Genomic DNA, 15902 nt, shown 5'->3' on the forward strand with positions numbered 1-15902 from the left:
TGTAGGATTTAGTGGCCTCTAGTGTTGAAGCTGCAGACTGCAACCATTTCAACACAGCTCATCTACTTTCATCTACTGTCAGTGTTTGATTTGTCTGTTCTGGGCTTCTGTACATAAAAACAATCGAAGGTAAGGTGTAATTCTTTCTTTCAGGTGATTATACACTAGTAAACATATTAATATTCCATTTCTGCCAACAGATCCCCTAAATGTTACACACAAAACATTAAAACACTTAAAACAACACAGCAATACTCACATAGTCAAACTTTTCCGCGTTGCTTGCCCCTTGCTGGAACACAAACAGAACAATCACAGTATTAAATTTGTATCCTGTCATTTCAAATTGGACATCAAACTGCCACTGACACTAAAAGCTACCCATGTCATGACATTAGCACGACTATGTATGATCCATATCGCTATGAGATTAAACTATGACAGGAAAACAGTTTACATCACTACGGTTTTCAAATCAAAGGTTGAGTTTATCAGTTATGTGACCAATCAAACCAATTGATGGATTAAGATTAGAGGTGGGAGACTAGTTGGAGATGGAGGAGGTGAAATAAAACAGTTAATCCACTCAGAGTTTCTGGTTTTGTAAAAGAACAGAAAACACTATCATGGAACGTATCAAAGAAAATATATATAAATATATATATAAATATACTTATTAAACTAAACTGGTTCCATCCAGATCAACTACCTACAGAGTGACGTTAGCTGTGGCTGATAGAGGTGCAGCTATTGATCAGTGAGTCTACGAGTGTGTTTCTGTGGAGTGTGTTTGTTGTAAAAGCCGTGGAAGGTGAGTTAGTTCACTTTACTTTAAGGTGCATTCACACTGCGAGTCACATGACGTTAGACGTTAAGACCACTCAGCCTGTCTGTCGCTTGTATGTATGTATGACAAAATACCTCGGCCTGAGCTCGGAGACGGATTTATAAGAGAAAACCTTCTTTATAAAACTAGGGGTTTATAAGAAGTGTGATTTTACATTTGTTGCATTATGGGAAATGTAGGATCCAGTGTTGTTTGAGCTGGACACATATTAAAGACTAAAACTCGCTTCAGTCTTAACAATGTTTCTGTGATTCCTACAACTGTTTCTATAGTGAAGTGTAATGTTTAATCAGTGGATTTAATCAATAACGAGGCGTTCACCACTGACATCATCTAATGTGACTGTTCTGTGAAATAGTCTCACTCGTCCGGAGGGGAACGTCTGTACAGAATTTAATGGAAGTTGATGAGATACTTCAGTCTAATCTGGCTGGGTGATCGGACTGAAATCAATATTTTCTGACACTGACATGTAGAAATATTCCAGATAAAATTCTGAAATTGACATTTAATGCAACAAAAAACTGTATGTGGGTCTTTAAATGTATAAAACAAAAACAACTACTCAGATTGGAGGGTTTTGTGGCTGTATGTATAAAATAATGAATTCTGATATTGACATAAAAGGCCTTTCTTATTCATTAATAATTTAATAATTAAACACACTATTCCAGTAAAAGCCAGTATAAGGTCAGCCTGAATTATGGCCATTGATCAGTCAGTATACAGACTCATTTGACATGTAACTTGCAGTGTGAATACACTTTATTATCAACCACTGTGGCTGCCAGGAAAGAAACTGAAGCTGAGGCTCGAGTTAAGAGGGGTCCTAATAACTTCTTATGAATTCCTTCGTTTGTCTTACAGCTGCATTTAGGTTCTAATGTGTTGGTGAAATAATAACCTTTTTATCTAAGTTGACAAGATCTGAATTAAAGAGCAACTTTTGTATTTTTCAACCTGAACTTTAAGTTCCTGTGTTTTGTGTTAAAGTGACAACAAGCTTTAAACTGGGTCCAGTATTGAGTGAGAGCGCTGCAGCCTGCATCAGTCTCTAGTTTCAGTCTTCCTTCACATACGTCATTTAGTTAACTGATGGTCCCATTTATAGGTCAAAACGACACATAAAGCAGGGGATGCATTATTTAGGCGGGGATACCTTTTGTACATTGGACGCTCGCTTCTCAGTGAGTCCATCCAGCTCAACGCACCAAACTCAAGAATCATGATTCTGTTACTGCGTCGACTATTTCTCTTATCTTCTGTCTGTGCTGTATATTCACAGCCCTTTATTTATATATATATATTTATAACCTATATTACCTTTAAACTACACTGCAGTATATTTATTGTTGTCCTGTGCAATTATATGCATATTAATTACATCTGTATGTAAAAAGGTGTATATAGAAATAATAAAAAAATTAATAAATCTTCTTATTACATCAATAATTATATCTTATCTCTCTTCAAATCTGTCCACAAACGTATTTTTACGAATTAATAATATATAATATTATTAATATCAACTGATGATTTATCATTTCCAATAATATGGATTCATTAATTAACATATGTCCCATTGTAATAGCTGTCAGTATGAATCCTAGGAGCATTTCACTGCTGTAGTCTGCAGCGTTCTCACTCAGAACTGGAGCCACTTTAAAACTTGTTTATTAGTCACTTTGACACAGAAACATGGGAAATAAAGTCTAAAAAATACCAAAGCTTCCCCTTTCAGAGGGTCCCTAGTGACTCAAATGGATGACTGATAAAGACAAAGAAAATAAGTTTTAATCTAAGGATATACAATAAAACTTAAAAACATACAAATCAAAAACAAAGAGGCCCTTCTCTACAGAAGAATGGAGTATGATATAAAACCAGTGTTTGAGTTGAGCCATAGCTGTACTGTTTATAATCCAGACGTATAAACAGTGTTGGAGAATGCAGGTGAAAAGTATAAAAGCAACACATTCATAAACAGCCATGTGAAGGCTAAAAGCTTCTCACAAGTCCAGACAGAAGAGGGGGAAAATAATTAAAAAGGAAAAATTACCAACGTCATTGACCTGTTGCAGTGGTCATAATTTCCCAAAGATCCTAATGCTGTAAAATATGCAACAACACATAAAACCACACAACGAGCCTTGAAAAGGTACATTGCAAATGAGTGTAGATCTAGATTCAGAGAGAGGAGAGAGGAGGGGGGGGACGCATGCACAGAGTCCCTGATAGAACCTGATTTATTACTCGGATCAATGGATACGATAGATTCAACGTTCAGCTACAGAAAACAGTGATTGGTTGGGATTCAGAGGGAGAGTGGGACTGGTTGACAGGAAAACTGTTTTCATATCATACGGGAATGATGGACAGAATCACTGTAAACAATCAGTGATCAATACAGATGTGTGTTCGAATGTATTTACGTCTCATTCCCATATGATAAGACACTGGATGAATCCTCTACTCATCCACGTGTGCACAGCTGGCGTCATGTAAAAGGAAATTAAAAACAGCTATTCTGAGCCTTTCTTGTGTTTGGATTTGGGTTTTAATATGCTTGTTAACATACCTGTGTTCTCTTACAGCTGCATTATGTGTTCTTGGTTTTACTCTTGAACTTTATTTGACCAGAAAAGAATGATAACTTTTCCACTAGCTGACAGTTAGAGCAGACAAACAGTACATTTTTAGATTGTTTAAGGTTGTGGGTGAGGAAGTTTGTTTATAGGCAATATAAGTTATTTTACAAGCAAAAATGCTGTTTTCAGCCTCTCAAACATGGATATTTCCATCTTTTCTGTTTATATTGATAACGAACATATTTAGGTTTTGAGACACTTAAAGACATCACCAAAAATTAATCGCTTAATCTAGGAAGAAATCTACAGATTATTCAATAATCTTTAGTGTGTTGTTCTCCTGCTTTAATTCACAACTCCCACCATACATGTCAGTCTGTTTTTACACGTGTAACAGTGACATGAATAAAATGCTGCTGCTACAATGCCCAACATCAGACACCGCATGATAAATATGACTTCTTCACACTTGAGCAACATAATTATTAAATTAAACAGCCACAGAGGTGTTTGTTGTTTGTTGGGCAATTTTCTCGATACAATTTCTATAATTTCCCCACAAATGGGGCAACGAAGACAAGTTCTGGCTTGGACTGCAACTTTTATTTGTCTTTTACTATATATATTATTTTCAATGTAACCTATTAGCACTAAGTATTAACTCACTAAATTACAGTAGATCAGCTTTCGTACTACGGTCAGTACTGAACGATGCTTTCCTCTTTGACATCCAGGAAGGTTTTTCAATAAAACAGCAGGTAGGAGAGGTACAACACTTCCTGTGATCTCACTGGTTAAATGTGTAATTTTAAGCTGCTCGTTTCCATTCTACTGGGAAACCTTCATGATCCTCACTAAGCGCTCCAGGAGAGGCGGTCAGAGTCCCAGAGTTTTCATTTTTAATTAAATCAGCAGGTGGTGCTCTTGTGTTTCGAACCGCTCCCTGTGTGTCTAAAGGTCGGATGGGGATATTTAATGAAACACTCAGGTGGCAGAGCAGTTTCTCTGATTAAAAGATGGTAATGTAGCTGAGCTGACTGTCTCCCATTCTACGCCCACCTGTAAACTCTGTGTGTGTGTGTGTGTGTGTGTGTGTGTGCGCGTGTGTGTGTGTGTGTGCAGGATGTCTGAGTGATTCTGCTTTCAACCAAATCCCCTTTCAGCATGATTATCTATAACCTCAATCTCCCTGTATACAGTAATCTGGCAGAAACATGTTCTCCAAACGATTATAATTTTATTTCATATTATTTCTATTTGGATGAAACTTTGTCTGACTTTCTTGCTGCAATTAGGAATTAATTCATTTCAACGGATTTTAACCATCTGAAACAAACTCTTTAATCACCGACAGTATATGGTGTCCAAAAAACAGTCATGTAGCCCAACTTTATTTATTTAAGGGGAATGTAAATGGAGCTTACCTTAATGAGGGAGGTACAGACGATAGCGCCGGCATTAACCATGGGGTTGTGTGGTTTATCTGTAGGATGGAAAATAAGTAAAGTTTTTTGCCTTTTACTAAGATGTGAAAGAGCAGAGAGACAACAGACTGGATAACCAGTGACCCGGAATACAAATCAACTTAAAAATAACCCATTTATACAAACAATAAAATTAAAAAACATTTGGGAACACTTAAAGGCTCAGTGAACATCAACATAACGAGGTAGGTAACCACACAATATTCACACTGAAACACACAGCGTGCAGTGATACACCACTTCCTCTCTGTGTTTTAATCTTCTTATGCAACCGGCCAGGACAATGTTTAAAAAAATAAATCTAAGCTGGTATATTTCCGCTGCCGGCGAGTCCTTTGCTCTGTTAGATAACAACAAAGAGAGGAAACCTGGAAACGTTCTCACGCCAGTTTCCCTTCAAAAACACACTATTTTCACAGAACCTGATGTCTGGACTTGATGTAATGTCTGCTGACAGCGGCTGCACAGGATGAACCAACAATTCACACTACAGTTGAACATTTTCACACAAAAAACTGACTACATGCATTTATTAACGGCGCTGGTGGCATCTACCTTATAAACTGGATTAAGTCAAACTTTACGCTTAATTATATCATAAGAAAAAAAGGATTTTCCTGGATTTAAATTAAATTTGAAAACCTGCAGACCTCTGGGAAACTTTGGTTAAACTCTGCATAAAATCTACGAGAGACATTTACTTTTAAAGATAGACTCTCATTGTGTTTTTAACAGAGCCACGTGCCAGCAGCTTGCTGTATTTCCATGTAATGGATGTACACACACTCTGTTGTTTCCTTCTGCTGTGCTGCTGCAACCTCCCATTAACAATTTATGACAGCTCCATAGCAACCAGGCCTTAGGATGGATCCTCTTACAGCGAATGTGTGTAGAGAAAGTTCAACCACAGCTGGCTGAGTCACAACCACAAACACAAAGGTGCAGTGTGTGCGACCGGGGTTGTTTCCTCACCTTCCTCGTTCAGGAAGAGCTTGTTGAATCGCAGACCGCTGGGCTCTTTGCCGATGAAGCGGTGCACATACTCTGTGCCGTGGTCGTGAACGGCGATGGCGTATTTTAGCGGCTTAACACAGGACTGAAGACAGAAAGGGACCTTGGTGTCGCCGACAGTGTGCCTGAAGAAAAGACAGATATTTGTTTACACACACCTTTTTTCTTCCCAACGACGAGGATGCTTGTTTTTCACCTCTCTTCTCATTTTTCTGTCTGTGCTGTTTAAGTGAATTAGTTTGGATTTCTGTGCAGATTCCCACCACGGTGAAGAATCTGTAGCTACAAAATTAACATTTCAGTTTTACCTCTGTCCATCGACGGTGCACAGGGCGACGGCCCACAAGTCTGGGCTGAAGCGGGCCAGCTGGGGAATGTAGTCAGCCACCTATAGCATCACATAACACACAAAACGTTTTATTAGACTCCTTATTTAGAACAACTTTTTGAGTGCTTTGTTGTCTGTGCAGACAATTTTATCTTTCCAAAAGCCCTCGCTCACCTGCCCTCCGGACATGTTTTTGGCGTTTTCATAGAGCTCATCGATGTGGGCGCTAAAGGACTGGAAGTCTGGGATGACAAACTTCTTCCTGAAGGCCTGGGTGAGCAGAACGATGTTGCTCTGGACACATCTAAGACAAGAGAAAAAACAGACAGTTTAGGGCTCCAGTTAGCCTATAACCATGACTCAGGGGAGCTGTCTTTCCTGGTGAAGTTAGGAAGTAACGATCAGTTTAAAGTTTCCTGTTGCAAGAAAACAAAAACCTTTAAACTTAGATCTGAAGATATAGAAGCAGAAAACAGTTTGCTCATTGAGTGTCCTCTGTCTCCCTGGTTACTGTGGAGAGGGAGGAAGGGGGTCTTAACCAAATTGTAATTGTCTGAAGACAAAAGGTTGACCAAGTTCTATCTCTTGTTGGCTCTGGACAGGTGATTATTACCACGTGTTTGATGGTTAAATGCCTGACGAGGCTTAACGGTAAGCCTTTACATAAAACTAATCATCACACTGGCTTCAGACCTTCAGTGTCATAAATCTTATGAGCTGAACTGGTTTCACACACCAGCTGCCACTGTGAGACATCTGCTACTGGACTTAAATGTCATGTAATTAGTAGGTAGTGTGAACCTGTCTGTCTTGCTGTTTCGGTGCCTTTATTTCCATTCTACAATCTCCTGCTGACTTTTCTAAACCAGCTCTCTCCAGCTTGATGAGCTCATTGGGAGGATTTCTGCACCTTTGTTTAACCAAACCGTAACCTCAGATTCCCCAAACACACTTACACTTGCACCTTCTCTGGTCCAAGTTTGTTTTAAAACTGTTGTCTTTACTCCACCAAGCTTTCTCCCAAATGTTGTCCTGATCCTTTTTTTATCGAAGCGATTAAGAACCACAGATAGTAAACACACGACTCGACACAATAAGGCAGCGAGGTGGAAGCTGCAGCTCTCTGGTAGCACAGAGATTTGTTCCTCAGCTATCTCACTGCATTGAACCTTGTCTAATCCCTATAGCATGGGATCCCTGCAGAGAAAACACACGCTACACTCACGTGCTTCCCTCTGTGAGCCTGAGCTCTATAAATAAGCCCGGGGAGCGGAAGTGATGGATCCCAGCCAGAGAGGCGGTGCTGGTCTGTTCGGTGAGGATTCAGCTCCCCGCAGAGCTGTCATATGTCCTGACTCCCCACGCTGCCACTTCCCAAGCTGTCACCTAGTTCTGTTTCAGCATCGTTTCCTCTGGGGGGGTCAAACAGCAGCGGTGCTACTGTACCGGGATGGGGGGGTTAATGTTATTTTTTCCCCACACCCATCCTGGTTTTGTTTCCATTTGTGGTTTTCACAGCAGCTTACGGGGCTAAAAATGTTCTTTGATTACTATATAAATACAATTAACACTGTGCTACTTGTCTTAGTGTTAAACATATCCCCCACTCCTGTGTTTCTGATATGTAAAAATGTTTACACATCAGAATCTGTTTCCACGTCCTGGGGAGTACTACTGCATGTGACAAAAGCTTAAAGCCCTGAGTGTTTCCAGAGGGAGCAGCCTGAAGTCTGATGGATGTCAGCGTCCTTATAACACGATCGAATGTCCAACCAAACTGTCTGCTGTGGGGATGCATTGTGGGTAATGTAGGCTCCAGGTTTTGACAAGGAAGCAGAATGAAAGGAATAAAATAGATGATAGTTCTGCTACATCGTTTTTTGTTTCTTTAAACTGTCCATCGTGAGTAAAGAGTTGTTGAAGCAGGTTTCTAACTAACACAGGTTCCTTCTTGAATTTTGACTCATGTTTCATCATTCGTTCAGCCTGACTAATTCTTTGCGCTCACACTGTAACCGTTTTGACCTTTGATGGAGGCTAGTAAAAGGTCACTCTCTGAGCTGCATTATATCACTTGTTTCATCTCCAGCGTCACTGCATAATGAAGCAGAAAAACTTCAAACTATCTTTTATCAACTCTATCACAAACACCACTGATCTATCTTTTAAAAATGTGTTAAGCAGATGTTAACTTGGATCTATATTTCTCCATGTTATGGTCAGAAGATGTGTGTTGTGTTGAGTTTTAAGATAAACTGATTCACAGTTATTTCCAGTAGTCGTGCTCTTGAATCCTGCTGGATGAAAACCTCAAGATGCCGAAGACGTGCAAACTGAGGAATGATGAATAATTAACAACATGCAGTGACCCTTTAAAGCTGCAGTGAAGTGCAGCAGACTCTGACCAGCATTAATAATTCTTCTAACAAACTCTGATGAAACATTGATGCTGATAATAAAGGTGGAACAGCAAGCGGGATATTACTCAAAAAGACCAAACGGATTCTATTATAATACACACAATATTTTTCGCCCACAATAACATAAGTTTGGATTTGTGAGACCAAGAGTCTTTAAACCTTTTGCAAAAATCAAGTCCCCAAAAAACACATTTTCCTTTTATGTAATCTTAAAGCTACACTCTCGTTCTTTCCAGTGTATCTTGCACATAAAACGACTAAACCATTGCAGATTTTAGAACAATCTCCTCTCATTAAAATCAAGATTGATCTTTCATTATATTTAAAAGTATTAATCCAGAAAAGACTGCCAGTGTCGCCTTTTTCCAGTCTTGCAAGACAACAGAAACATTTTAAAACTCTGTGGTTCTATAAAACCTACTTTTTGAAGAGGTGTCGGTCCAGCGCTCCATCAGAGGTCGTCTTCAAAGTCACCTTCAGCATCTCCATACATTCTTTCAGCCGAGGGTCTCCCGTGCGAAGCCCCGTGGCTTTAAGAGCCTGCCGAGAGAGGGTGAACATCATGATTAGGACAGCCTGACATTAAATCAATAACGCTACGAGCCGTGAACTGAGGCTCCTGAAGAGCCTAACAAGAAGAGTTATCCTGCTCATAATTCAACCAGGGAGACATCTACAAGGAGCACTGCTGATTCACTGCCTGCCTCTACAGTCTACCTCCTATAAATCATACAGTATAGGCCCATTGTTTGGTTTATATTTGTAAATCTCGCAGAAACTGGTTTGAATCTGGTCATTTCAAACATAAATCCTCGGCCATGTTTCCTGACTCACTGTGGTGAATTTGTGTGCAGGGATTTTTTCCTGGCCCTCTGCGATGGTGTAGAAGAGCAGGTCCTCCAGACTGGGCAGGATGCCTGCCTTCCTTCTCCTGCAGGAAAGCAAAAGAAACACACACACAGAAAAGTGAGAAAAATACCTCCACTGTGAGGCCTGCTGAGGTGGAAACATGGAGGGGAAACTGCAGCAGAGGGAGGAGAAAAAAGCTTTTTGACTGCAAGGAGAAGCTGTGAGTAGCAACTGTAATACTGCATTGGGAACATTACCTTACAGTGACCTTAGTTCAGTATTATAACCTGTGGAAACAGCTTGTACTGTACATGTATTTTTCCATAGGCTAACATGCTGCCATAAGGCCATTGTAATGTAAACGGTTTATCATCTGCTTTGCTAGAACACCAGCCAGGAATGTCACATGTAAGCTAACAAAGCAACTCAAAACATAGATTTTATACTTTAATCCCAAACCCACTGAGCCCAAATTAAACTCCCTTTGAGGAATTTATATTTGCTGGTTTTGTACCCCAGAAGAGACGCTGCCTTACAGGCGTCTTCGTCCACGCTGTGTGTGAGCGGGCAGTGTCACAGTCTGTGACTAAATGTTTCAGCTGTGACGGGGAAGTTGGCCAAAGCCCCTGGCACATTACTACAGTGTTGTTCAGTGGCTGAGAAACGATCAGCAGCCTCCTACTGAATGACAGTGAGGTCTGCATTTTGGTTGTTATTAATAATTAATATTCCTGATATAAGTCGTGAAGTATCTGATGAGAGAATATAAAAATACAACTAAGAATCTGACCGAGCTTTCTGGACACTTCCGTACTCGACACAGACAGAAATGTTGAGTTGAGGTTCGCTGTGAGTCCTACACTAACATCTTTACAGTCCTCTTATTGTGCACGATTGGCCACTTTTATGATTTTCATGATGTACTTCTATTGCACAGTGAGATGAAGCGCTGCTTGACTCATATTTCAACCACTTTCTACATTTCCTGAACCGCTGAATGTGTTCTCCATTCTTTGTACTGCAGTAATCCTGTAATTTGCAGCTGCAATAACTTTTGTTGGCAATCTTTGTATTAAATGAACTTAATCTTTACAGTGTCTGCTGAATTGTATGTAGTAATACGGCCTGGCTGGTATTCTAAGCAGCGCTTCCACACCAAGTCGACTCTGGGAGGAAAGTTAGTAAGTAGCGTGTCAGGAGGCAGACGGGGCGACCAGCTCACAGCAGGCTCTCTGCTATGATTCATATCAACACCAAATTGGATTTGTGCAAAGCTCTGGGTGCCCAGTCGCACTTTGTCCTGCATTGCATCATGGGGCACTGGCCTGTGTGCTAGGAGAGGATGTCTGAAGGTAAAGCTTTAGTTGGCAGGTGGCTCCTTGCAGCAGCCAACCAGATATAAAGCTGAGTTTCCACCCTTGGAGACATGAGAGCAGAAATCTACATTTCAGACTGAGCATCGGCAGGGTTTCCTCTGGATTTATTCGGTAGCAGTGAGATATCAGGAATCTGTAAAGAGCCAAATTTGCTATTTAAGAAGTCAATGGATTTTTGAGTTTTCATACAAATTGTCAAATAAAGGACGTTAATCAACTTTTGAACAGTTTCAGCACTTAATTTTAATAAAACCACAACAGAATCTTATATTAATTTGGTCATTTTGAAATGTGTGTGCTAAAATTTAAATATGGGAACATCTATTTTTACTGAGCTTAATCTATATTTCTCTTACTGTCAACAAATCCCATGAACAGACCAAAACAACAACGTGTTAGCTCGTCTCTCAACACTTCTTTTACTCCCTGTCTGCTTCTCACTGTGATTTCTAGTAAACGTTATTCAAATAGGAGTAAAGAGTGAATTGGGGACTATTTTCAGTGGATACACACAGAATACGTGTTAGTAGATACGTTCATTGTTGGTTTGGGTCTTTTCATGGGATTTGTTAATAGTAAGAAAAATATAGAATATCACCGTCTTGAATGTGTTTTAAACCCATCATCCACGTTTGTCCTGGACCGATCTCCTGCAGAATGATACAGAGGAAACACCGAGTCTCTCACCTGTCGTTCACACCTCATCACCAATAGTTCCACTCAGAGTCGGAAGGCAGAAATTCTGACAGAAAACGGCAAATCTAGCCATGGAAACATATACGAATGCAAACAAAATAAAGTCTTGGCAAGCTGCAATATCACTTATTTAACTGTAATTTATTAAACTACCATACTTTACTTTACCGTTTAGTCTATGTCAAATTTAAATTCTGACTTTAATTGTCGTCAGATGAGCTTTCTGAAAGTAGGAAATCTGAATTGTCGACTTTGCGACTCGTGTGGAACACAGCATTATTACTTCTCATGTTGCTGCGTCCTTATATAACCTGCAACCTTTTCATTGATTGTTAGCGTACATTAATGAAGGTTGATGCCTGCTGGTGAGGAAGGAATACACATCAGAGAGTGTGTGTGGGGAGGGAGGGAGGGAGGGAGGGAAGGAGGGAGGAATGGAGGTGAAGTAGAAGGGAGGGGATTCAAGCGCAGCCGCTGAGAGGGAGTGAGGTATTTTCAAAGGTAACAGCAGTTATTGGCTTTCCGCAGAAAACCTCTACTTCTACAGGAAAACAGACACAAAAAAAAACACTAAAACTAAAATAAAAAGTAGAAACATACTTACAAATGCAAAGCAAGCAGATCAACAACAGGGAGAGAATGTGCAGAGGGAATAATACTGAATTAGTAACAGAAAAATGGCATTTAAAGTGCAGTATGAACAGTAAGCATTACTATAATACTGATATGTAAACACATACTGCTACCACTAACAGAAAATAAATGTACACAGATATTCAGATTATTCACTGAAGTTTAAAGGGGTAGTTCTGGTATTTTGACGATGGGTAAGTACCTCAAACAACCCCACTTCAAAACACCAGAAATAACCCTTTAAGTGCTTTGTTTAAATATACACACAAAGATGAATACTGGAGATTAATGAATGGAAAGCACATTAATATTCACATAATACTGAATCAACAACAAGAAGCTTGTTAAGTATCTAAAACTTAGGAGTTAATGAAACACAGCGCCCCTGAATAATTCATTTGTTTGATTGAGAACTACCTTTAAGTGACGCCCACTCAGCATTAAAGAGAATACAGACTGTATTTTAACATGACATAGTGTTGTGTAACTTCTTGTTTAGTTAATGAGGCCTGTGAGAGCTTTCACCTCTGGGAGCAGCATCAGCAGCGGGTCAGAGGAGGCCACTGGAACATCTGGACCAGGATAGTCTCATTAATACACTTCAGCTGTCTCATTAACGCTCTCGCTCGCCTCTCTCCGTGTTTTTAGAGGTCAGAGTGGGTGAGGACTTACTGACGTCTCCTATCGGGTGTCAATTTAGAGTTTATACTGCAAATATAACCTTGTATGAGTATTAAAGTATCCTGGGACTTGACGGGCATTTTAACCTACTTTCTGACTTTTTAAAGACAAAATGATTAATGGAGAAAACAACTTGCAGATTAATCAATAATAAAAAGTAGTTTTAATTGCAAATCAAACGGATTTTAGTGGCGTCCGGCAGAGAAGCGGCTCAGCGTGGAGGAGAAACTACGGCGGCTGTGAAAAACGCAAAAAGGCAAAAGGTTTGTCCGCTCTGGGCTACTGTAGAAACGTTACACGACGTCACCAACCCACTTTTGACCACACTGCTCATGACGTCGTTGTGAAGACGTCCCACCGAGCCCAGTATCCGTCTGTGTGTCGTCTGCAGTGTGGAGGTTCGGAGGGAGAGAGGCGGCGCAGCACAAATCAATCTGCTCCTGGAGGCTCTGACAACAGCTGGGCAGCACGCCAGCTTCCAGGCTTTGGTGGAAAAAACGTGGAAACATGGCGTGGGCGGGATAAGCTCCCCCTGCATTACAAACGTTTTTAACCCCTTATTAGCTCAAGCACAGCCTCAGGACCCTTACGACCAGACGGGAGCGGAGGCTGAACGCTGTCGGGGCCCCAGGGACTTCAAACAACCCGTCCTGGTTATTATTTTTATAGATTTATTCATGTTGCACTGGCCTGATTTAACCCTGGTCTGGTGGCTGTGTCACCATGGACGACGGTGCGATCACCAGTTAACCTGTTGATTATGTTTTTAAGTAGTCGATTAACAGTTTAGTCTAATAATGTATATTTCCCTGAGCTCATAATAATAAGATAACACTACTGTCTGCAGCAGCTTTCTTCCGTTGTACGTACATACAGAGTAGATGTTAATAATGTTTTAATATCTGCGTCTGTGACACTTTAATTCCCCCGTGTGGAATCAGTAATGTTGTTATCTTATCTTTAGAGCTGCAGCTAACAATTAGTTTCATTATCGATGAATGAGCAGTAGGAAGTACAGAGTAATTATTTGATTATTAAAATAAAGGCTGGCATCTATTATTACATTTATTATGTAGAATTAATTTGATGTGCAACATTTAGTGGCAGATTAACTGTGTGTCGATCGCCTGCGTGTTTCCGCTCACACAAACACAAACACACCAGATTTAGTGGTTTAACAGAAAAGCATGTTGTGTGCAAACTGATCCTGAACAGCAGTCCAAGTGTTCTTCTGCTTACTTACTGCGTTTCATTCTGCGTGAAGCTCAGCGTACGTGGTGATGATTCCTCAAACGCTACGTGTGAATGTTTAACAGAACCAGGCTTCACTGAAACTGAAATTAGCCTCCAGGGGAAACTGGGACTGCCTGAACTCGGCCGACTGCTTAAGCAAATTGTCCGTGAATGGAAACAAATGGGACGACGTCGGCCTTCGGGGGCGACGAGGCGTTTTATTACCATGGAAACTCTCTGAGGGGAGGACAGGGGGCCGGTGTGGTGGCTGGTATCACAGCTGCTCCCAAAACCAAGAAACAGCGAAGTGAAGACGGTTAACGGTCGTCCAACCTGGATTTTCTTCCTTTAACAGCGAATGTTAATAGATCTCCACTGTCTAATATGTTGTTATCAGCTTATTAAACCAGATAAATGTTAGAATTGACTGTTAAATATCTGCTTTGAGGAAGATGAAGCAGAAGTGTTTGCAGAGGGGAAGTATCACATCTCATTAAAATAAATTATCATGACAGAAAACTATTTTGGATTAATAATTTAAGTCCTTTTTCATTTGTATGTGAGGCTTTACTGACGTTCTCTCTCTTATAGGACAGTTGATGGAGTTATCGGTTTGTTACTGCAGATTATTCCTCTAATTCTGTTCACTGATTATTTCTTTTAGTCATAAAAATAACATACTTGCTGCTTACGTTGTCACAAGTGTCTCTAACTTTCACTTAACTGTAAAACATGATGCGGCACTTCACTGTTGAAGGCAACGTGCTGTACAAACCTTCACCGTGGATCATCGTCTTAATTGATGTCAGTGGGTTTTAAGTGGGAGGCCTTGTGGCGGCGGCGTTTTGGTGTTTTTGGCCATTAAATGCTTTTAACCTGCATCCAATCTATCGCCAAGAGGACTCTCATCCTCACTGCTGTCTGCACTCAGTAGTTCCCCCTGTTGAACCTCTGTCAGACTCAATTACACTGCAAATAATCACTGAGGACGACAACATGTGTTCATAAAGTGAACCAAAAATACACCTTTAGTGTCAGTAAGATAAGATGTTCCTTTATTTATCCCCCTAACACAGCAGCAATAGAGCAAAGCGGCGCAGAAAACAGAAAACTAAGAATATCACAGTAAAAATAGTGCTAATATTGTTAATATTAGAAGATATAAAACTATAAATTAAAGTATATACACTATTTGTTGTTCAAGTAGGACATGGAGTCCAAAATATGAGCAGAAAATTAAACTTGACTAAAACTAAAAATACTATATATATATGTAGTATATGCTTTCATTTATCGTTTTTTATATCTTGTAATTTATGAAGAATATTAGCAATATATTTTTATTTGTGATATTCTTTCTTTTTTGCACTACTTTGCCCTATTGCTTGCTGTGTCAACCTGATTTCTCCTAAAGGGGAATAAATAAAGGAATATCTCATCTTATCTTATATTAAATACTGTATGTCTAATGTATATTATATACACTGTCAATGGCATATACTCAGATATAATACAGTTCTGTTTACTTGCATGACAATCTCTTTAATCTGGAGCGACTCGTTGTATAGTAGGAATCATTTGTGCTCAGTGTTTAATTTTCATCAACGTTTTTTTATTATTCTCTTATACTCTTTCAACAGACGGCATACCGTTTTATTCTGCACCATCCTTTTACAGTTGTTATTACCAACCAATGTTCCCGAACCAGGACCATTCACAGCCTGAATACAATATGTCCATTAAACTGTAGGGGCAG

The 15902-nt window shown here is 39.9% G+C and overlaps 1 protein-coding gene across 1 annotated transcript in view; it reads right to left on the bottom strand.

Annotated features, from left to right (window-relative positions):
• LOC118339893 (glutaminase kidney isoform, mitochondrial-like) overlaps nucleotides 1–15902 on the bottom strand; it is a 24203-nt gene that overhangs the window by 2719 nt on the left and 5582 nt on the right. Inside the window, exons 2-8 of the mRNA XM_035677706.1 lie at nucleotides 9513–9609; nucleotides 9100–9218; nucleotides 6433–6562; nucleotides 6239–6318; nucleotides 5892–6055; nucleotides 4860–4918; nucleotides 260–292 (exon numbers count right to left, since the gene is read on the bottom strand). Of these exons, the coding sequence (XP_035533599.1) occupies nucleotides 260–292; nucleotides 4860–4918; nucleotides 5892–6055; nucleotides 6239–6318; nucleotides 6433–6562; nucleotides 9100–9218; nucleotides 9513–9609 (682 nt within the window). The remainder of the gene's footprint in view (nucleotides 1–259; nucleotides 293–4859; nucleotides 4919–5891; nucleotides 6056–6238; nucleotides 6319–6432; nucleotides 6563–9099; nucleotides 9219–9512; nucleotides 9610–15902) is intronic.

This window comes from Morone saxatilis, unplaced genomic scaffold (genome assembly GCF_004916995.1).
Source record: "Morone saxatilis isolate NCDOM2014 unplaced genomic scaffold, NCSU_SB_2.0 Contig6, whole genome shotgun sequence".
Lineage (NCBI taxonomy): Eukaryota > Metazoa > Chordata > Actinopteri > Moronidae > Morone > Morone saxatilis.